Source organism: Rousettus aegyptiacus, unplaced genomic scaffold (genome assembly GCF_014176215.1).
Source record: "Rousettus aegyptiacus isolate mRouAeg1 unplaced genomic scaffold, mRouAeg1.p scaffold_m13_p_4, whole genome shotgun sequence".
Lineage (NCBI taxonomy): Eukaryota > Metazoa > Chordata > Mammalia > Chiroptera > Pteropodidae > Rousettus > Rousettus aegyptiacus.
In genome coordinates, this window is record NW_023416307.1 from 118,015,759 (window position 1) to 118,040,513 (window position 24,755).

Consider the following 24,755-nt stretch of genomic DNA (forward strand, 5'->3'; position numbering starts at 1 on the left):
AACATCTGTGAAATTCAATAAAGTGGGATGCAATAAAATGAGGTACACCTGTATGCTGTGTTGGTACCTCGCTGAGGGCAATGAGATTTCCCCTCAAGGCCTGTAGACCTTTAGAGGAGGCAGTGAAGGGAAAGGGCTATTTTAGGTTACCTTCTTAGAAACACTAAGCCACAGCACAGAGATTGAATTTCCAGGGTGGAGAGCCCAGAGTGATAACAAGAGACACAAGTGAGAAAAGCCACTTTTAAGGATAAAAAGGGGCCCAGAGCAGCCCTGATTAAAGGAATACAGACAGAACGAGTGCCCCAGGAAAATTCATCAACAGATAACCCAGGATGCTCTGCTTCCCCTGAGGCCTTCTGCAGGCTTCAGGATGGCAAGGCAGAGCTCCTGCCACACTGAGCAGCACACTAAGCAAAAGTCTCAACTACAGAAGCAGAGCCCAGATCCTCTCATCTGAACCAAGGTAAAACCTTGAGGCTGAGAGGGTGGCGATGCTGCGATCTAACAAACTGGGCTGGAACTACTCAAATCCTACCTGCTGAGGCTCAGGATTTGCTCTAGAGCCCTGCTTTTCAAAGTTTGGTCAGGATAAGCATCACATGGGTCTTGTTAAAAACGCGGGATTTCTACCCTGCCCCCATTCTCTAGAGCCTTGCTTCCTAAAGTATGGGCAGCATGAGCATCACCTGGGGCTTATTAAAAACACAGCGTCTTTAGTCCCACCCCAGTCCTTCTGAATTAAAATCTGCATCTTAGGAGATCCTCAGGAAATTCCTATATAAATACATTTGGGAAGATAGAACAGTACTCAGCCTACAGGTCAGTGTGGTCACAGGCCAGCCATGAGGAGGAGGACGATGAGGAGGAAGAAGCTGAGCCAGCCAGACATGTGAGTGAAAAGGATAAAGGTTTTGGGCTAAGAAAGCTTGTCCGTCATCCATTTCCTGCCACAGTGCCTGCAGATAGCCTTTGCAATGCTTGCTTGCTTTTAGAAATCTGTTGGTTCTCTCTTAGAATAGAGGGAAGTGGAAGTGACTGCTGCTTTCCTTTTTTTTTTTTTAGTGTTCCAGTCACCGGTAATGTGCATGTCAGTCACAAACTTGTCCTTTATCAACATTTGTCTGTATTTCCAATAGACACAAGCTGAAGAGAGGTATTTTGAAAGGATATTTTTAATGATGAGGTTTCCTCTAACTATATTTTCTGGGCTGGGGAATGTATGTATCCAGGCTACCATTTTGCTGCAGAACGGGGTGAATTTCCCCAAGTTGCAAGGGGGAAAACCAAGCCCTGCACAGAGAGAAAAAAATGGGTCATTTGGCAGAGAGTGTAGAAAGAATTCAACACACATGCTAAAGTTAGAGTCAAAAGGATAGTTTATTAGAAAATGGATAACACTCCACAGAGTGTGGTCTCCGCTCAGAGGCAGAGAGTGGGAGGGACAGTGAGAGGAACCCTGAGTGTTAGCAGAATTCAGTTTATATGTCATTCTTTAATTCCTGTGAGTTATAGTTTAAAGGACTTTGTTAATCTATTTCCTTTGATATGGACATACAGTGAGGAAAGGGAAGAGCATGTAGCATGAAAAAGTAAGAATATGTAGAGTGAGAGGCCTGCTGGCAGTTGCCCGCCTTTAATTCACAGACTTCCTATGGAGTTACCCATAGGGAATGACTCTGTTGTACCTGGTTCCCCTTCACAGGTGTGGGGAATGGGTTGTTAGCAATCCCAGTAGAAGTCTTCCTTTGTTCTGCAGGTGTCCTACTGGGCTGGCTGCAGGGCCTACCAGCATATTGCAGTCTCTGAATGTAACTTGACTAACATTTTTAATTTTCTTGCCTCCTGCCTACAATAACTCAAGCCATTTTAGTAGTTCCTTTTCTGAGATTGGCTTAAAGTTTATACTTGTGGCATGTGGCTGAAAAGTTTTTCTGAAGCCCTTGTGTGTTCTGTCAAGGACACTTCTTAAGAGTGTGTTGTTGTTTGCATATTGGAGAGAGGAGTCTAGGATGCTGTAACAATGAAGGAGAGATTGACTCGTCTGTGACTAGATAACAGACCACCTCAAATGTCATGGAGTAAAAGGCAAATCGCCACAACTCTGTAACCGGGGCTGCTCTTCTACTGCAATTAGCTCTGAGCAAAAAGGTTTTGCTGAGAGGGCCATGGTCTGGCTGGACTCCATCTCTTTCCATATGAACTCACAACCCCAAGGTAAACCTTTTAGAATAGGGAAGCTGGATTCCAAGAAGTAGAATTCTACAAGAACTAGCCACGGTGGGCACAGGGTTTTCCAGCCTCTGCTTGCAAACCTAATATTTATATTAGGCTTACTATACATCGGGACATGAATCCGGTGCTGGGAACATAGTACCTGACATTCTTCTCTCATGGAGTTTAGAATCTGAAGTTAATTTTTTTTTTAATGGCCTTAAAGTTAAGGAAAAACTTTAAATAATTTTTAAAAAGTTGAAGTGAGTTCATCTTTTATGGTTCTTGACTTTAACTCTGAAAATTTTCAGTTTTTCCACTGCTACAAACAAGACACTGCGAGGAAGGCAGTAGTGTCATCTTCATTTTACACACAAACAAAAGGAAGATCTGGAAGTTTAAGTGTGTACTTGCTCATGTTTCCACGACTTTGGTTAGTAGAGCTGGAATTCAAGCCCAGGCCTGTTGATGCTGAATCCAGTCTGATTCTCACAAGACCGTATGGCTTCACTGGGGTGTTTAAAGTTGTACTAATCTAATGAAGTAGCTAGAGACTTCTTGCAGGCCTGGCCTCTTGGGTCCGTGTTCATCTCACACTTTGTCAAAAGCATTGTGCTAATTAACATTGTACTCAGTTTGTCTATGGCTTCTTCAAAACATTCTTTGACTAGAAGGTCAGTTACACAAGGAAACATTACTAAATGAAAAAAAGATTCTTAACATGAAATTCACAGGTCAGTAGCTCACATGGTCAGGGAGGCAGAATATGGCAAAATGGTTGACCTTGGCCACAATAGTATTTCATTGGGCATCTGTTTTTCATCAGAAAAATGGGAATAATAATAACTACTGCACAGGTTGTTGAAATGAATAAAAAGAATCTATGTAAAACACAGAGTCTGGTCCATAGTAAACACTAGAAGTATCAGTTATTATCTTGATGATGATGATAATGATGCTTTGTCCCTGGTCTTGGTTAACAGAGAGTCAAGGCATGTATTAAGCATTGTGCCATCCTCAAGTTCTCTAATACAGATTACATTGTGAAAATGTTATTTATAAGCCACACATCTGCCTGACAGATTGAAGTAAAGCTGTATATATAAGTTAGCATTAGAACACTTTTTTTCTCCTGTTATTTTTTTTTCTTTAATACAAAGGAGCATTCAATCTACTAAAACAAAGAAAAACCATCTTGGTATTTTTAATTTCAAATGTTCCAGCAGTGCCCTGCAAGCAGTGACTTCTCATTTAACTCTGTTTAGGGTTTGATGCCTATTTTACGTCCCGCACACTTGAAAACAATAGAAGAAATGTATGGTTTGCTGAATACTGGGAAGAAAACTTCAACTGCAAGTTGACGATTAGTGGGTCAAAGAAAGAAGACACAGATCGCAAATGCACAGGTAATTTTATTCTCATTGTCCTTCTCCTGTTACTCTACGTGGCCAGCGTTGAAATGTCTGCATAACTGACAGAAGGAAGCTTGGCTGGAGACAAATTGAAAAAGTAAATTGAATTTTACTAGATTGTTCAGAAAATGGAACAGGAGCATGTCTTGCAGGACAGGAGAAGTTCAGACAAGATCGTATTCTTTCCTGCCTGTCCATCTAGCAGTAATTGACATTTTCACTGATTATTTTAATTCAAAAGGGGTCATGTTGGTTTGAATGCTCTCACTGCTAAATATTCGTCCATGTTGTAGCCAGGAGTATGAAGTCATTTCACGTGGACAAAAATCTCTTACAATTCCCATATCGGCACAAGGTTTAACTATTATTATAGACAGTATATTTGATTAAGGAAACAAAGTACTTGGTTTTGGACTAATGAGTTTCAACTGATTTTCATAACATCAAAGTTAATGACTCACCTGCTATTTAAAATATGCTTAAAAATAGTTGCCGAGCCTCATGTAACCTTGCATAATTATTCCAAATTAAAAACATGTGTGTATGCCATATATAGTAGCAGTAGTCAGCAGTTACACATCCATTCATTGATTCAGTCTCATGTTTATTGAGCAACTGCTTTCTGCAGTTAAACATTCATTCATTGATTCACTAATAAATGTTTATTGAGAAAATCCTTTCTGCTAAGCAGTGTTCTGGGCACTGGTGAACTGATGGTGAGAAAACTAGCTAAGGCCACTGCTTTCATGCTACTTAGAGTGTAGTAGGGGTAAATCCAGGTTATTCTCCATGAATACATAATTACAGTCTGCAGTAAGTATCTGAGGTATTACCAAGGAATTTCAATCATTGAAGCTAGAAGCTCTTTCGAAAGACCCTTTTGAGGGATGAGCAGGCATTAGCCAGTAAGGGAAGGAGAATGTCAGATTGGAGAATTCCTGGAATAATGTGGCAAAGGGCTTATAGCAGGAGGAAATGTGGTACCTCTCAGGATGTTAATAACAGAAAAATGTGACTGAGGAAAAGAATAGGATGAATATGTGAGCCAAAGTTGCAAGCGTAGAGATATAGACAAGGAATAAGTTGTGTTGGGACAAATGTGGAATTCAGTTTTTATCCTAAGAGTACTGAAAATTTTGGAAGGGTGCTATGTAAGAGTATGACATGATCTACTGTCTTATCACCTAGCCCTTTGTTAAATAGCATTCCCCAAAGCTATACTTCAGTTGACTTCAAAGTTTGTAGTGATGATCTTGAAGTACTACAAAACCCTAAAATGCCTCTGTATGCTCAGGAAAGGCACACATGTGTTGGAAACACTTTTTGTGTTTAGTTTATCTCCGCGATACAGTTCTTTGAATACCTGTTAGGAATAATGCATGTAAAGCATGATACTAAAAACACTGTGAATGCTGTGAGGATGCTGAAGTTTAGGGCTTTTCCTCAAGAAGTCTTCTCTTAAAATAAGATATGAACAGAGACATGTTAAAACAATGACATAAAATGTGCATAATTGAATGTATAACTCAGCTAATTAGAACATAAGATTAATCATATTCTCTATGCCGTTGTGTATAGCAACAATGTTCTCAGAAATATTATCATAATGTTGTGAAAAAAAGAAAAAAATAATGTTGACCGGACCTAGGTGACACAAAGCTTTGAAGTAGGAACTGAAAAAATTAGTTCAATGTCTGGATAATTTGTCTAAATGACAAGTACATCCAAGTATACTAGATGTATCTAGATGATTGATGATGATTTTCAATTTTTTCTGATATGTGATGTTCCATAGTGTCTGGAAGGTGGAATGGATTGTGTGATGGCCACTAAGATTATTTCATCTAAGGCCAATCCCCAGTCTTCTTATAGGCTTTAACACAAACTGTTTTGTCTATAGTCATATTTTAGTGCTGATCATTAAGAATATGGGTTTATAAAACAAGTAAGCTCATGAACCAAACCACTATCTTTTAGTAATGGAAATAGAAGTGTTTGTGTTTTCCCCTAATACTTCTTCCATGTGAAAAATCTTTAATCAGATTTACTAAATTACCTGTGGTCCCAAAGTATTTGAATATTCTATCCTTTCCCCTTTGTTGGTTTGTAAACTGTCCTTTGTACTCAGGGCAAAGAGAGACCAAAGAAAGAGGCAGACCACTCCAGATTGGTAGATGGTAGGTTTAATAAGCAAGGGAACTTACTTATGAGACTTGTCTTGGGCAGCCACAAGATGTGTAGGACACTGTATCCACTGGCCAGAATCTTAAAAGTTTACATAGAGGCCTCAGTGAGCTTCAGTCATCTACACAGTCCAGATGGTCTCAACAACATCTTACTCTTTTAAGGCTATGTCCTTGGAATAGCTCCCACTATAGGCAGAGTGTGCGTTCCAAAGACAGGAGAGGATGTGAGGACTCTCTGATCGCCAGGGTCTACTTCATGGATTAACCAGCAGTCATGTCCTCTCATTTATCTCCTCCAACACTTTTCAGTCCTTTTCATGTATATTGTAGTTAAGATGCGCCACCCTGAGTGGAGGTAAATACAATAGCCATTATTGTGTCTCTTGCTTTTACCAACACTGAATATGAGAACATGGGTGGTTATGTGTTTTTTTTCTTTCTTATACTTTTTCCCAAATCCGGCTAAACTTGCATTTTGCTTTGGAAATATTCCAAAAATACCATGTAAAAAAGTCTTAACATTTAAGTATACCTCAACTTAGAAGTGGAGAAATGGGAGAAAAGACATGCTTAGATTTGCTAGACTAGAAGAATGATAGAAGTGACATTGCGTTGTATTAATGAGAGTTCTTGAAACTGTGGTGAGAAATTAAGTTTTAATGATGGAAAAGAATGGAGAGAAGAGGGAAGCATTGAGAGGCTTATGGAGATGGGTGATATAAAGGAAAGCTGCTTTGGCAACCAGCTTTTGAAACATTAAAAGAATGAGCACATTGAGGAAAGTCAACCAGATGATGATGCTAGCTGAACAGTCTGGCATTACAGATTAACTGCATAGGGAGAGTGTATGTTTTGATCTGAGGACTGAAGAAAGCGGTCCTCTTCACAGATCACTTTCTGTGACTGGGCTGTGCTAAAGAATAAGTCTTAAATTATTCACTGCTCAGATTTAGGCATAAATTAAAGTTTAAGTCTTTTTTTTTTTTTTCCCTAGGATATATAGCCTCTTTAACCATAATGAGCTATTATACATTAGTGCTAAGTAGACGATCATTGAATCAGTCATCTGGCAAGACAAGTTTTGAAGATGAGGTATGGGACCCATACTACTTGGAGAGAGCAAACTTCTGAGGTCAGAGAATAACAATGAGTTTAAAACCCTGAAGCATAAAGTCTGAAAGGAAGAGTAATTGTTGGAAAAATTTATAAAAAAGAAACTGTATACTTTATAATTTGATTTGAGGTGAGATGTACATGGATTTTTATAGAAAATGATCTGAAGAACCATGTAACATTATTCCTATAAATTGTTCTTATTCATTTATAGTTTCTTTCAATCAGGAAAACTACCACATTTTTCAATATTTTAAGAACATCCTAACTTTTCTTGATACCTAATCCCAAGGCCTCCCAAGCCTGAGAGTTGGACATTGTTCCTCCTACTTCCTTAACTTTCATTGATATAGATCAAACCTTGGCAGTGACTTACCCTGCTCACAGGTTATCTCAGCTGCCATCCCTCAAGAGGACATGCAGTTGAGTAAGTTTATAGATGGTTTAATCATTCACAGAATACACAAATTCCATTCGACAGGTACTAATGCCATTTATGCTACTTCATAGTAGAGTGACAATTTCTCATGGAGATAATGCTAGCCACACACACAATAAAGGAAGCTATTCTGAACAGTTTACCACAGGGTACTCATCATTTGTGGGCAGAAAGGTTGGTCACATGTGATTTTCTTCAAGTGTTTATTTTTCCCCCATCTCCACATCACTTGCTAGGCATGTTCTCACTTAAAATTTGCCAGCATACCCTGACACAAATGCCAGTTTATAGTATGATCTCCTTGAGAATAATATTACATTTTTGTAGAGATATCAACATCAAGGAAAGAAGGAAAAATACAGGATAAAGTGGTCTTTAAAAAAGAAATTGAGGACACAAAGTGGTTAAGAAAACATTGGTTTCAACATGAAAGTGACCTGGTTTTTTTGTTTTAGTGTTACCCCTGAGTACCTTGTAAAAACTTGAACGACATTGTTTAACCTCTCCAAGCGTTTCGTTATCTTAGAAATAAGGGTAATAAAACTTTGATTACATCCAACACTGTGTGGATTAAATGAGGTAATCGAAGTAGACTAGCACATAGTAATAACCCATCAATCCTAACACTGTCTTCTGTTTTGAGCTGAATGCAGTTGCCTGTGAGGGTTTCACAAAGATTCTATTCTCTTAAATCACTCCAAAGGAAAAGCTAGATACATGTCAAATTCTAAAAGAAAAATAATGCTAGGGATTTGAATAGGCACATAAAAGTATGGACAGGCATTCTTCACTGAGGTACAAATTACATAGCAATGTATTGAAGTCTCAAAAATTCATAGATGGGCAATGTACAACTTTATGCTAGAAATGGAATACAACGCTCAAGACAATAAGTTTCAGTGCCACAATGTTGAGTGTATGTCCAAGTATCATTGGGTCTTGGATATGCCTGACACCTCATGTCCCAAATTTTTTACCGTTTTTATTCCTGATGTACTGTATCCTTATGTGGTTAGTAGCATCTTCAAGATTTTTGCTCCCAAACTCATTCTTTAAACTGAAAAAGAGTTTTTGAGAATCTGAGTGTGCTTGCCTATGGTAGCCCATAAAAATTATCACTGTGTCATATCTTGTGGCTTACACAGAACTTTTGTCTAACATTACTATTCTGTCAGATGATACTTTGTGGATAGTGATTCATTAGAGTTACCTCTTTGCTCAAAAGAAGGAACTCAGCATTTAGAAATCCATCACCCTATGAAGGGATGTTTTGGTGTTCAGAGATTTGTTTTCCTTTTGAGATGATAGTGGATGAGTAAGTTCATGACTTCCCTTTTTTTGTAAAAACCCACTGTATTCCATTGCTTTCAAGTCACACGATAAGCAAATACGGTTTTGATTTGAGTTCCTAATCATCCAGTGTTTACTGTGGAAAGTATCAAGGGCTGAAGAGCATACTCTGGATTTTGGGAGGTCAGATTTTTAAGCAGTGTGGTTTTTTTACACCTCATTTCTCAAAGTTACTAGTTTAGGTAAAGGTCATTTTGTTGGTGGAGGTCAACAAAATCCTGTCAGGAAATGCCGTTGGAGAATAAACCATGTATATCTCAAGTCTTATATTCTTACCTGGAACCCAGACCCATCTAAGCCTGTATAGTTTTCTAATGGGACTATCAAGGCAAAGGAAGTACACATAAGTAATTTAATTGCTTTGAGAATATATGTGCGGAAAGAATTTATGAACATACTATTTAGTTTTCTCTGTCATTTTATTCTATTCTGAATTGACCTTTAATTGTTATATAGATGGTATATTGCAGCACCTAACCATTTATTCAGCATGATTTAGGAATTCACATCAAAATGTTATAGATAGGTAATATCTAACCCTTTGGTGCTCTGAGACTTTTTGAAGCCATTTTGATGAGAAGCAGTGTAAAATGCATCTTATACCTTTGAGCTTTCTTAGAGTTTTGATGCAGAGCAATTATGCCTTAACCTATATGGAGTTTCCATAATATGATTGTGTGTTAATATATTTCTTAAAATTTCGATTGCCTGAGTCATCTCTAAGTCTTAGTCTTGGTTAATATTTTCTCTTGTTATGATCACCCTTAAATCTACCCCTTCCTCCCTCCTAATGGCTGGTTTCTGTCTGTGTGAGAATTAAAATATACGCCAAATTACTAACTTATATTCATTTAAAATAAACATTAAATAATTATAAATGTCTCAGAATCATCACAGAAAGGTTAAGGTATATAATTTCATGGATTTAGTACAATTTATAGCAATTATTTGGGTGCATATACTAATAAAATTTAGACATATGAGATCCTAATTAATATAATATTCCCCAAATTGAAATTATCTATCACAGTCCTTATTGTTCTTGAAAATCTTTAAATTCTTTTTGGAATAGGAGTATTGAATAAAAATCCTATGTCACACAAAAATGTCTGTTTCTAGACATTGGGTTTCCATATGTTATAGTCAAAAAATGCTTTTAGTATAACATTAAATCATATTATATGCCATGCTAATTCTAAGACTTTACTTTTAATTCACTTTGAAATGAAAGTTGATCCTGCTATATTTTAAAGCCAATAAAGTTCTTTCTAAAGAAAAAATTAAGAAGAAAAATGTAGCCTCTTTTCAATGAAAAGCAAATCATCAGCTTTGTCAATTATTCCAGTGGATAAATTTGAGAAAAGATAAAGATGACAGTTCTTGCTTCTGAGAGCAAGAATTCTATAGCCTTTTCTGTGGTTATGTACAGTATTGGGTGTATATAATTCTCAGGCCACAAAACCAGTAGTGCAAAAAATAAAACTTTTATTTTCTGTAACATTGTTTTCAAGGCTCCATTTTAACAGTTTGTAGAAACTTAATCTATCTTTTTAGAGTCCTTTATTCCAACTGATCAATGGAATTGAAGCTTAGGTACAGAGAGATCTTATAAGGCCAGAACATTAGAGTTATTCGTGGGATCCATTTACTCTCGGCCTTTGGCATCTATCCATCACTTCCTACTGTCCACAACTCCATCTTCAGGAATGACCTTGTCTATGCCAGTCCATCCCACTGGAGAATTAAAGGTGACCACAGCACAGTCTTTCTTGGGCCTGGCCTCAGGGTTTCTCCAGATTCAGTTCTAATTTTGATTACTTTCACAACCCTCCTCTGACCATGGAGGGGGAGGTTGCAGGGGCACACATCAACATTGCACTCTCTTGCTTCCCTCAGTCTCTACTTTATCATCTTCTGTTCCTGAATGCCCTTATTAGAGGCTGGGGAAAAAGACTAACTTAGATTCAATTATATCTGTACAAGTCTTTCATATATGGCATGCACTATGTCCTGAGAGATTCAACTTTTGAAACTCAGAGCCTAGTACTGACCGCAGAATACTGGCTGTTAAAACTCAATCATTTTCTTTTCTCTGTCCTCCTTTGTTCTGTTATTATCACTCATCCTAAAGCAATGAATAAGCTCTGTAGCTCCAAAGGCTAAAAGATTGAGTCACAAGATTATTTATATATGTCTATGAGATGGTGTGAGATTATGTCATTAATATGACATATTGATATATAAGACTATTACTATTCAATACTATACTAGCACAACCAAAGTAGAAGAGTAATAGACAGCAAGTCGGTCTTTGCTTTTACTAAATAATGCAAACATAGCATTAAACTTTGAGTTTGCTCAAATCTTGACCAGGCATCTAAGGTAGGGAGAGGATGACTCCCTTTAGCCTTATTAAATAAATGTTTAGAGATGGACCCTACAGTAAATGAATTCTTTCCACCACCAACATTACAAAACTTAAAGGGTCTTCATTGCATACCATCTTACTTTAGGCCATGCTCTCTCAAATTCCTCTTGCCATACAGCACACCAAACCATCTACACAATGTGTTTAATTCTGTGCAGGGTCAAACCAGGTAGTGGAACCCTAAGTTGAATGCCCAGGGGTATCCAGGCAAAACTGTTCCATGAATACTAGAAGCTATAATTATTTGAGTTTTGTCTAATTTCTTTCTCATTAACTCCAACAGGCAATGGCTTTAAAAGTGGAAGTTATAGCCTTCCCAGCTTCAGAAAGTCTATCAGGCTGGGCAGTTAATAGGAAGGAATTCCTGTACTAGGGGAATTAATGCATATGTGTCCTCTCAGCAACAGCTCTTGTAAACAAAGTGCCTCTTGTAAGCAATATAAGTATTATAAATTGGATGCTTAGAGTCAGTTTAGTAGGTATAAAAAAGAGCTGTTGAATGACTTATCAAGTATCATCAAGCAAATTAGACTGGAATATAGCTTTCCTCAGGAAGAGAGTCTAGTAACAGTTTTCTTGTTTTTTATTTTCTCTCTTGCAAAGAGAAATATGGATACTAAAAGCACTTTAGGTTTTTACAGTGTGTGTGGCATCATATTTGTTTTTCTAGAAAATAAAAATGTGCTCAGAAGATAAATATCTGCCATATATATAAACCCAGATAAAAACTTTCTAGAGCTCCTTCCAACTTTGTCTCACTATTTCCAGTGATAGAAGATCAGGTGTGTGGTTGCACACATGGGGAGGCTTGTCATTTCCCCATGCTCAAATAGTATTATTTACCTTCCTGGTCACAGATTGCTATGAAGGGACTTACAGTACCTTCTGTTGCATAGAAACACAGTATAAAAGTTGCCTGCCGAAGTCTACTACTTGACTCATGAAAGCAGCTCAGACGGGAAGAGTCAAATTGTTCAGATTTGAACCCCAGGCTTTTCACTTCCCATGTCATCTTGGGCAAGTTACATAAACATCCTTAGTCCCTCATTTCATTTGCAAAATGGAATAATGAGAGTCTGTACTACAGGGGTCATTTGTGAGGATTAAAGAGAACAATGCCTTGCGGAAATAGGCCTCAGAGAGTTTAGGGGCCATCACTGTGGTTGGTGGTAGTGAAACTTTTGTTACCTTTGGCCTTTGAAAAAATAACCGGAAAGAGAAGCACTCATGGCTCAAACTGCCTGGTTTTCCTTTATTTTTATATCTAGCCTTATTCTACTTTGCCTTAAAAGTTCTTGCTTGTATACACATATCAGTACACTATTATGGGTTTATATGTCATCCAATTTGAAGCCCATATTAAGCTTATAAAATATGCAAGGCAGGTATCATCCTCTTTTACAGATTAAAACGAAACTGAACTTTGGAGAAATTCTGTGACTTACATGAGAACATGATTACTAATGAGAAAAATATAATAACCCCAACAAATAATGCCATGCATTCATTTTCTCATGCCTTCTGGCACTCATTTGCTCATGTAACAAATGTGTGTTGAACAGTTTTACTGGGTCCATGCTTGTGTTGAGTATGAAAACATAGACAAAGTTTTTGTTTGTGAGGAATTTATGTTCCAGTCTGTGAGGCAAACAGAAAACCAAATATGGATAAGCAAAAGAATAACATTATGATTAGTGCTGTGAAAGAAACAAAAGGCCGAACTAGAAAACAGCAGTACAGAATTATTCCAGGAAAATGTAGTCATCAGAGATGCTCATGACAGCCCTGTCTGTGAAGGGTTATTATTCCCATTGCACAGATGAGGAAATTGTGGCTCAAATGAATTAATGAAATGTTAAATACAACTGATTTCTCCCTATGCTCTTTTTTTTTTCTTCCAAAACTCTGAGAGAACCAATTTTGAATAGGCACTTTCTTATTTGGAGGAATCACGTCATGTTTTTGTTTACATTTCAATTTCTCACGTTGTGACACCCATCCACCAAAAGGCTCTCTTAATGAAATATATTCGATAATGATCCTAGGTTAATCCTTTGGTCTTTACTTATAAACAGAGAAGAGAATTGGCCTCGTTTCTTTTCTTCTAAACTCAAAATAGGGCTGTATTATCTAGTTTATGCTCAAACTTTGTTATATTGATGAAAGGCTAGTAGCACATACAATACGTAGAGAAGAGACACAGGATTCAAACTCTTCACCTCACTGGCAGCATAATTATACAACAGTGAATTGAAGCCACAATTATAAACTTTTCTCTGGATGTTTCTCATCTCCGTGGAGCTTTGTCCTATGGTGGGGTAAGCGAATATGCCTGCAGCTTTATCGAAGCCAGTGATAGAAACAGAAGTAGTGAGAAACCGAGACACCATCAAGTAATACCTCTAAGAAAAAGCTTACCAATTTTGGAGGAGCAGATATAAATTGAGATACTAAAGTGGTCCAATGCTCTGGCAGAAGTAGGCAATTTACTATGGAAGGAAAATGTTGAATTACAAGATGCTATTGCTTTTTCATTTGAGAAAAAAATACGACTGCCATAAGCAAGTTTCAGGCAAGTATGAACAAAAGGCTACATTTTAGAATTCCATTAAATAATAAAACAAAATATAAAAATAAAACTATACTAAGAGCCAAGCTGAAGCAGTTCCCTTGGTGTGATTACAAGTGTAAGAAAATTAGGACAAATAATTATTAGACTTCTAATGTTGAACCTCCTGGCTGTTAACATGACTGGTATAAATCATGCCTCCAGTACAGACTATATATTTCCATAGCTTCTTTCTTTCCTTGGACAAGTGAGGCTGCAGAAGTATTATTGAATTTTAAGAACTTCTCAAAACCTAAATTCGTCATATTTTACCAAACAGAACTAATCTTGTTACCCTCAATATTTAGGGCATTTTAATGGCCATATATTCTTCCAAGGAAGACTAAAACTCTCAGCATGATCTCTTGGGCCCCCTGTGACAAGAGTCCATCTTATTCTCCTGCAGCTCTGCCCTCCGTTTAGTTCTATAAAGGCACCTTGGTTCTCCCTACCACAAGGAGAATGCATATGCTCTTTTCTTTGCCTGGAATTCCCTTTCCTCAATGCGGCTTTTGGCTAGTTAACACTCATTTACCCTTCACATCTCAGTGACACCTCTTTCGGAAGGCCACCACTGATGTTCTCACCATGATCTAGCTCAGGTTCTTTGCTCTCTATCCTCTCGCCTTTCTTTCCTTCTGAACTTCCCTTGCCTCTGCTGGTGAGGATGTTCTCATTAGTATGAGCATGTAGTGACTCTCTCCTGCATTTAGCTGCAAACTCAGTGCAACCACTCATTTCTTTGCATATGCCTTTCTTCGAATGCCCATCTCTAGCTCAGGTCAGACATAGATTAAGATCTTAATAAACAGTTGTCGAGAAATCATTTTTACTATCTATGCTTAAAACAAAGATCAGCTTCGCATAAAACATTTCAATGCAATTGATCAAATTGTGAGAGGAAAGCAGGGGCAGGCGTGGGGAGGGGGGTGCACTTGCGAGTGCCGAAGCAGAATCTGTCATTTGGAAAATCAGCCTGGGCAAATGGATTGAATTAGGGCCTTTGTAGGATTTATTGGGCTGCACATGTTAAATGTTTCATAACCCCATTATGCTGTTTTTTTACAAGACACAAAAAGAAAATAGCAAGTTCTGCACTTACTTGAGTTGACAAGTGTTCCATTTTAAGTGAAAATCCAAAAATCGAATAAACTATATTAGCCATTCCTTATTAAAAAAAAAAAACACACACACACACACACACAGGAACAGAGGACTAGGGAATGCATTAGCCTCCCTGCTTTGACCATTTCCTTCTCTCTATTGATTATTGTTATTCTCATAACTGAAAAATTGATGCATTTTATGTTTTGAGGAAGAAATTAGATGTGGGGCTAAAACCATAGTAATAAAAATAATAAAGTGGCCAATGTTCATTAGGTACTTTCTTAAACGACAGTTTCATCCTGCAAACAAATAGATGACTATAAATCTAAATGAACAAAAACGTTAGCTCTTTGCAATTTTTACCCTTAAAATTTTAATTTTGAGACGCTTTTAAAAAGTATATTTCTCTCAAAGTTTGCAAGTATATATAAAACACATTAGGGGATATCTTAAAACCTCTTGCTTTTCCCTTCTTTTGGATTACTTTCTTGGGATGAATTTCTAGAAGTAGGTTTTTAAATGGAGTGGTAAAGAACAAGGACTTTGAGGCCAAATCTCCTGAAATCAATTTTGGTTACAGCCCTGTACTAGCTAGGAAGCCTAGCATAAATGTTATTGCATCTCTGTACTCTGTTTCCTAATTTGTAAAATATAGATGATTATAATAACTTGACAGAGTTTTGATTTTTTGTGTATGTATTTTAATAAGCACTAAATGAGTTAATATGCATGAAATGCTTAGTATAGTGCCTGATACATCAGAAGCATTGTCTATTTTTATCATTATAGAATCACAGTATAAATGCTTTTGGACAATCGAAGTATATTGTTAAATTGTTTTCAGAAAGGACTGTACTAATCCATTCAGCCGCTGGCAAAACTACTAAAATGTTACCTCTGTCTTGATTTGCATTTCTTGGAAAACTTCAAGATTGAATTTTTTTTCCATATGCTTAGATACTGATTTATCTTTTTTATGAGATACACTTTAGAGTCTTTCAATTGTTTTACTATCCCCTGTGTCGTTCAATCATCACTACAACCCAGCAGAGTTGGCAGAACTGATAATATTTACAATCTTCTGAAGAGAAAGATAAAAGCAAAGTTCTTAGATGGTTGTTAAGTGGCTTCCCCAGAGTCACTTGGCTAGCCTCTAGCAGAGCTGGGATTTGAATCAAAGCATTTTGCCTTACTCTTGTAAACAGTGATTCATGAAGGTGGCACCTCCTGGCATGAAAGGGTTACCATTATTTTTTTTATAATAATGCCTAACTTTTTCTTATAAGAAGTTTAAGTCCTTAGGAAAATGTGATTTAAACATCTTACAATCTGTGTTCAGAAATCAGTATCTCCATCAATTGGTGTCAAGTTGGATATGGGGAATGAAAGCAGTCACGACCCTCCCCCCTTATTTCTAGCTCACACAGCTGGATATATAAGTTAGAGTCCAAACAGGAAATAATGGCTCATTCAAACTGGATTATCTAAAGAGCATTTCATAGACAGTGTACGAAGGTGTCAGAAGAGTTCCTTAAGAAGGCAACAGAAGATAGTGCTCTGTTTCTAGCCTACTAACACAGAGCTCTATTTCACTCCTAGCCTAAAAGTGCAGGCAGAAGTGGTGGTGGTGGTGGGTATGAAAATCCTGGGAGAATATCTGCAAAGAGTCTACCTAATAAGGAAGGTGCCAGACCAATAAATAATAAGAACAAACTATCTTCCCGCCCTCCAGTCTCCTGCTTATGACACCCACTGTCTAAACCAAGTGGGTATCAAAAGGCAAGAGAGCTCTTTGAATCTGTCTGTCAAAGTGAGCTTCTCAGCATAGAGAATGATGATGAGCAAGCAGACCTGGGGAGACAATATATCCAGTGCAGGAATTCTCATATATTTAGGCCGGCATGATCTGAGAGGTGGGAAGGGCAAGAATTTATTTATTTAGTTTTAGACATGTTTAGTTCAATGTACCAATAAGGCATCTAGCTAGAAGGGTTAAGAAGACAATTCAGTGTATATGTCTAGAACTTAGAAATCTGTGCCAGAGGTATAAAGTATAGGTTTGTCAGTAGATGATAATCAGGATGAATATGATTACCCAGGAAAGAGTGAATGTGAGAAGGAAATATGGGCCTCAAACTCAGACTGATACTGTAACAAGAAGAGTGAATACTGTTGGAAAGAAATTTTTTATGGGTCTCTCATATCTCTGGATGTCATGTGAGCAGAGACACTACCTGTCTTTGTTCCAGACTATCTTTTCAAGGACATTTGTATAGCAAACCAGCTTTCAAGATAGAGGTAGTATCTGTCTCAGAGCAAAAGTTAGGCATATTTATAGTCAGTATAAAGACTAGTTTCCCTAAGTTCTAGCTTTCTCTCCTGTAGCATAGCCCAGTTTATCACTTGGTCCTCTTTCTGTCACCCTGTGAGAATTGGGGGTTAGGGTACCAGAGCTGATATGCCAGCTTCTACTATTGCTGTGAGAAATAAAGCCCCTGTCTTTGACCCATGAGTCTCATGTCTGCTGCCAACATCCATGAAACTATGGCAGGATAACTTGCAGGCTTGCAGGTATGGTAAAATGCCAGACACTTCAAAGTTCTTGACAAATGAGTAAAGACCTACAGTGGATAAGGCTCAAGGGAGGAGTTTTTATAAAGAGATAAATCAGAGGATGCAAATGGTATTGGGGAATAAAAAGAGTACTGAGTACAGGGTTATGCAAGGAAAAAAATCTCCACTTAATAGACCCACCGGCTTAAAGCAACGTTCCCAGGAAACATCAGTGTTTTAGTTAAAGAAGCATCTGAAAACTGGGATAAAGTTATACTGAGGTATGATCACTGTGGGTTACGAATTCCCCAGAGCCCAGTCAGAAGACCTGTGAACATCAGAGTTGGTGGCCGAGCACAGGAAAAGCTGACCCATGGGGGTGAGAGCCCTGACAAGTAAAAGGTCATCAGAGAGGCCTGTCCAGTGAGCAGGGTCCAGTAAAGTTTGGAGGGGAAGCACAAAGATTTCGTTTTGAGAATGGTCTGAAGGAATGTGATCTCTTGAGCCTATGAAAATTCGGGTGAGCTTTGGAAATGAAGCCTAGGAGTTAAACGATCAATCTCAGTATTGGTAAAGTAAATTTTGACCTTGATTTTGGTAGTCTGTTTCTGATTACAGGCTTAGAGGTGTTGGAAGTGATACAATTTTTTTTTTTTTCCTCACGGTATCTAGCCACATGGGGAAAAGTTATAAGTTTCTCTTTCATAATGACTACATTTTTATAGATGAAGAAACAAGCTTAGAGAGGTTATATAACTCCCCTTAGACACAAGCATAATGCATGTGGAGGCAGAATTTCAACCTAAGTTTGTCTGATACCAGTATCCATATTCTCAACTCATGTGCAACGGTTGGGCTTATAGAGATGGAAATGCCATCACATATTCATTTCGAAATGAGATTTTGAAAGACTTTTCCCCAATTAAATTATATTGGCAATGTGTGTTTTAAACTAAGCCTGGATTTTGATACTTTGCAATGAGAATCCTCCTCAGTATTCTTCTATGCATAAGGAGGGGTCCACTACCGCGTTAATTATTTCCACAGGTAGCACGAATGTGGCTAGATGCTCTTCAGGAAAATTATCAAGTGTGTGCTGACTGTTGAACTGTCAGTTTCAACCTTCTGTTATCAATCAGTTAGGATATTTTTCTTGTCAGTTTGGCTGTTCCATCTTTCTTAACACAGGTGGAATGTGACATTCCTAAGAAGCACAGCTACTTTGGAATCTCTTAGTTGAGAATTATATCACATACATGTCTCACTATGAATATTGTTAGGGCTCAATATAAAGAAACCTATCTATTTTAAATGATCATGAGTAACTGGTCAAAAGTATATGTGAAGAGGTCGATATACATATGTATGTTTTTGTTTGGTGTAAATCTTCAGAAAAAAAAAGCTAACAGTATATTCATCTTTACTTGATTAACTTAGTTGAAACCAGTGGAAACAATGATAAGTAGCATCTTCAGCCATATAGGAACCCAGTTTAAGAAAATGATCCCAAATATCAGGGTTTGGTGTGCTGCTATTTTCTCTCCATCTGCAATCATCTGATCACCTGAATTAAACTCTCCATGTCAGCTGTCAGCTATTCAAGGTGAAAGACTAACCATTTCTTCTTCCTTAACTTTTTACAAGAGCTACTTGCTTGTTATTTTATTTCCCTTTCCAGGACATTCATTCTTTCATTCTTCATTAAACATTGATTTACTGGATGCCTACTATATTCCAGGACCTGTTTTGAGTTCTGTTTAAAATTCAAGCTTACCCCTGGGGAGGAAGGGAGTGTGTGTGTGTGTGTGTGTTGTGTATCCTTTTTCTTTATATTCTAGACTGGATACAGAGCTCAAATGAAGTTAAACAGAGGCGATTTATATATACATATATATATTTATTTATTTATATTTATATATATTTATTTATATATAAGCTTTCATTGAACAGATGATTTTGAGAAGTCTTTTCAGACCCTCTAGTGGGATGAATTTCTTATGCCTTTTCTCTTAAGAGGCAAAAGGGTCATGCTGCCAGTGACATGAAATCATTCCATCTCCCACAACATGCCTACTTTGCTTCCAGGAAGAGGCTTTAGATCATAGGAGTGAGAAGACCCTTCCCATATGCCGTAACATCTGCAATATGCATGCCCCTTAATACCTGGGAAGCAGAATCATTCTATAAGACCTGAAATGAGAGATGGAGGCTCTGCATTTCCACAGAAGCATTTAAGTGGAGCTGTGAAATGTGATAGTATGAAAGGCTTCTGCATTTATGTCAGTTTCACTTGTCTCCCTTAGGGTACCTGGTACACAGTATGTGTCATTTAAAAATGCAACTTCATCTCCTCTACTGCCTTCCTGCTTATTTCCTTTTTTCTTAATCTCAGTCTTCTTTTTGTTCTTTTTCCTCTTTCTTCCTTCTTCCTTCTCTTCATACTCTTACTTTTCTCTAATTTTCATTAGCATCATGTGACCTTCCAAACACAAAAGCAGAGAGAACAGTATGATGAATCCCCATATAGCCATCACTGAAACTCAGCTGTATTCAATATACAAACAATTTTCTCTTACCCCTGGCCAATTTAAGGTAGACCTAGACATGTAATTAAAAAAAAATACTTCAGTAATATGCATCTCTGAGACATAAGTGCTCTTAAAAATATATAACACACATACATTCACATCCATGAACAACAAAACCAGCAGTTGCTTATTATCAAATAGTCTCTCACTTTGCTCACAAATGTGCTCATACCATTGTTTTGTTCACATGTGGATCCACACAAAGTCCATACAGCACAATTTTTGATACATCTAAGTCTTTTTTAATCTCGAAGTGGTCCTCTTTATTTTTACTTTTTGCCATTTATTTGAAGAAAATAGTATATTACTACTTCTGTAGAACTTCTCATTTGGGGATTTTACTCTTTGCCTTTCTGCAATGTTGATTTACATGTTTCTCTATTTTTTTTTTTTTTTATTTAAGTTATTTGGTAGATCCAGAAGCTTGATTGTGTTCAGGTCTCTCTTCCCCCAACCCCCTCTCTTTTTTCTTTCTCTAGGCCGCTTTTTGTTTATCTCACAAAATATGTACCAAGTAGAACTGGAACTGTACATTCACTATTACATCATATTAGAAGACACATAAAATCTATTATTTTGTGTGGTGTTAAGGTGAGAAGTAAGAGTGATTATATTTGGGAAGGGGACTTACACCGGAGACAAAGGAGCTAAGCTGACTTTTTAAATTTTACTCTGAAAATTTATTTTTTGTGTGTGAAGTTTTTAGATTTACATGTTCTCTCTCTCATTCACTTATACATACGCATACAAACAATACTATTTTCTAAATTAAAACATAATTTACTAATGTCTAAAGCAGGAGGAGGAGGGCAAGAGAAACAGAAGACAGGGAGAGACTAAGCAGCCGGTGGTCACCTGGTGTGCTCACTATAAAATTCCCACCAGCCCATCAACTCTTGGTTTTAGCAGCTATTGATAATGATCACACACATTCATTATAACATTTAGTATCTAAATACATTTTTGAGTAAATTGTTTCATTAATATTCTGAATATTCAACCAGAATACAATGCCTGGAATGAAATACACAGAATTTTTGAGGCCAGAACCCCATTACTGAAGGGGCTGTGGCTGAAAAATGGATTAGGAGGCTAGGCATCCATAGCCGTATTATTATTATTTTTCTAATCTTTAAGTCAGTTCTGGAATGTAAGCTTCACCAATGATCCTACAATTTCTATAAAAGAAACAACCAAAACAGTATAAACAAAAATTTAGCTTAAGAAATCAGAAGAGAGAAAAAAATCTATGTGAGAAATTGAAACAATCTATGAGATTTAAGAAACCAAATCATTTTCTTCTTGTTTGTCATAGCAAGTTTTCTTGTGTGTTTCAGAAGCACTGTTTTTTGCCGAATTGGTTGTCGTTACCTTCAACAGACAGCCCTTGGCAATAGAGAAAGTCCTTGTAGAACACCTTGCACATTTTGAGGGTGTGTGAACATTGAGGTAAAACATTCCTCCCTTCCAATCCCACGCCCTCTGTGCATTTTGTGGAACCTATCCCACACTGGGCCCTGTCCCACCACACACACACTCACTGCACATATCTTTTCTAGTACATATCTGAAAGTTGAAAATGGAATTGCTGAAGATAACTCAGTTTTAAGTAACAAGTAGCTCTCCAAGAAGCATCTTGCATAAAAATAGAAATGTGTATGGCTAGATATTGCTTTTCTCCCTTGGTAGAACTCCTTTTGCATTTTTAACAGAGTGCTCTTTGTGTATCCACCGCACAACCGTAGGATGTTAATGGTTCAATTGCAATCAAATTTTGGTCATCCAAGGTAGAGGAACAGTTAGTAAGTCATCTGGAATATTTGCTTTGTTTTCTTTGTTCCTCTGCCAGCCTTTTGGTGACTTCTCTGGGCATTAACTTTTCTATTCAAGAAGAGGTCAACGAAGAAACCATCTATTTTCCCTTGCAGGAAATTCTAATGCAACATTCAGAAGGGATAAGAGGATTTAAAAATTATGGCTAGCAAAAATAATTTTGAGATTATTTTTGGCTCTAAACTAATGTTGAAAATGAAAAGAATTAAAAAGGGGAAATCCCAGTTCATTGATTTCCATATTCAGACATGGAAGGGACCATTTAGCTAATTGTCATAAAGTAATATATCATAAAGTAACAGGCAAGAAATGTATGGCCAGTGGAAAAGGTAACTGTACTTTCCCAAGAAAGTGTTATGAGAATTAAAATTAAATTATGAAAAGTGCTTAGCATAGAGCATGGTGCACAGACCGTATGCAATAAATACACGCTGCCTGAAGCACTATGACCGGGAACACCATTCTTTTCAGGAGTTGCTCATCACATTCGATTATTACTCAGCCTCACTTGCGGAGTCACAACAACACTATAGGCTTTTTGACTTAATCCAGATCTTCTGACTTTTTCTACTAATTTCTTGAAGGTCACAAGATTTACTGCAAGATTTTGTAACTGTGATCAGTATAGAAGGTGGCAACAAAGAGCACAGATTCCGTAAACACATAATCTTAGTTTACCATTAACTTTGATCTTACGAAAAGAAACGTATACCCCTGGGGGGGGGGGGTTATCCACTAAACTGAGTTATTTATTTATTTTTAAATTATGGAAGAGGCTGCAGTAGCATCTTGATAAGGCTTGCCTGGAAACCATAGCGTTTTTCAGGATACTGTAACATTTTCTATCACACCAGGTTATCTCCCCTGCCGTCCCTGCATCCTCTTCACCAAGAATCTAGCAGTTTTTTCGCAACTAAAATATGCCCTATTTTCAAATCTCCTGTTATATTTTCTTTTCCTGTTTATTAGGGTATTTATTACTGGCAATAGATCCAAGTATTAATATTTTAATTATATACAGTAATGCTCAGGACTTCAGCTTCAAGAAATATTTAAGATTGAGCCTTTACAGTCAATAATATAACATTTATTTAATGCGAAGTTTAAAAGCACAGTCAGCACAAGCATGCATAATTTCAGAGATGTTTTCTCAAAGCAAAAACATCAATTAATATTTGAAAAATCCAAATAAAAATTACAATTTTTCACTCCCTTGGAAACATATGTTAATCATAGGGCCCAGTTGTTCACATCTGCTGAATCTTGTATGTTTTTGGTCTGCACTGGCAAATCTCTTTGATTTGTTTCCTCCCTACCTCCCACTCTTTCTTTCGATTTCCCCATTGATATGGAATTGTTTATCTTAATAATTTCAAATGTAATAGTTATCTTATGCATATTAACTAAAGCATATATTCCGAGAAAGCAATATGTTAAAATGGGCAAGGTAAGTGGATCTTTCAAAGAAGAAACCTCACCAGCAGAATGAACACTAGAAATTCTGGTAGTGAAAGTTTATGGGTTGTTCTTGTGTAGTACATCTGACAATGTGTTCAACAGAGGCTGAAAAAAGTGCATTTTTTTAAGATAAATACTGGACTTTGGGTAAAAATAACAATGGAACAGAAAATCAGGAGACTTCAAAATGAGTTTACCTCATTTTATTGAAACCTTAGTTAGACTTTTTTGAGGAGCATGATGAAAAGGATGAACTTCATCCAAGGAAAGAATATAAACCTTAGTTAATCAGAAAGATTTAAAGAGTGAGCTCTTAACTGAAAATTAAATGAAATTGCTTTTTTTTTTCTACTTCAATCTATGTTACAAATATTTCTGAAAACTGCATTTCACTTTTTTTTCTTTTGTTGTGGGAAAAAGGGTGCTTAATGCTAGTCTCTTAAGATGTTGTAAAGTGGTGTATGGATAAGAAGTGTAGTGTTCAAATGAACTTGAAAAATATTTGGCTAACTCACAGCTCAATTGTATTTTCATATTCCTATCACATTTTTATTCTGCTGTCATTTTTAATGCTGTTTAGTTCCCTCAGGACCACAAAATGGCTAGAGTAACTGTGTGTGTGTGTGTGTGTGTGTGTGTGTGTGTGTGTGTGTGAGTGTGTGTGTGTTTGTGTGATGCTTTTGATATAACTGAGTTCAGCTCTTTTTTAAGAGCAAATAAACTTTTTCAGGGATTCCCCAGTAGACTCTTTTCTTTTATCTCATTGGCTGGAATTGGGTCCTATGCCTGTTCTTAAATCAGCCCTGGCACAGGAAATTGTGTTGGCTTAGACAAATCAGCATTGACTTAATGAGGCTCAAGAGAAGTCTAGAACTTCTCACTCCTACAGGCCTCTGCCAATATTTAAAGATTAGAATCAGATTTCTGTTAGAGAAGGAGGATGAGGTGGTAAATGAGAATCCAGAGACTCAGAAGTGGCAAACAGGTGTACCCATCACAGTAGGGGAAATAAAATTAACCTTTTTTTAAAAAAATAAACTTGCCACTTTTTATTTTCTTGATACAAAGCTACATTTTTCAAGTCCTGGTAGCCCCAAAGAGGAATGTATTCTTTAAGTCTTCTAAGAGCTTTTAATATGCTAATGTACCTGGTTACTCTCCAAGAGAGGGATAAAGCCTGCAATGTTTCACAAATAATAAAATATTTTATTATTTGAAATAGTGCAATTATTTTCCAAGTTCTTTCTGAGATGTCTTTATGAATGCAGTTTAGAAACTGTTCTCCTGAATTATTAGCCTGAACTCATTCATAGTATATGTTTTATAAGGATCATAATGCCTTCAAGATTGCCTTTTTTAAATACTATAAAATATAAGAGTAATTTGTAAAGTAGCATGTTATAAAATGATTATTAGAAAATGAATTCTCTTATAAAATAAGTACAGTAAAATTTTCATATAAGAAT

The 24,755-nt window shown here is 37.0% G+C and overlaps 1 protein-coding gene across 17 annotated transcripts in view; it reads left to right on the forward strand.

Moving 5' to 3' along the window:
* The window catches only part of GRM7 (glutamate metabotropic receptor 7), a 761,960-nt gene that overhangs the window by 470,111 nt on the left and 267,094 nt on the right, over positions 1-24,755 (forward strand). For all 17 annotated transcript variants that reach the window (XR_004950368.1, XR_004950366.1, XR_004950365.1 and 14 more), the window contains one exon: positions 3,480-3,620. Coding sequence is in view for 9 of the 17 variants with exons in the window: in XM_036218948.1 (XP_036074841.1) it covers positions 3,480-3,620 (141 nt within the window). In the remaining 8 variants the exon portion in view is untranslated. The remainder of the gene's footprint in view (positions 1-3,479; positions 3,621-24,755) is intronic.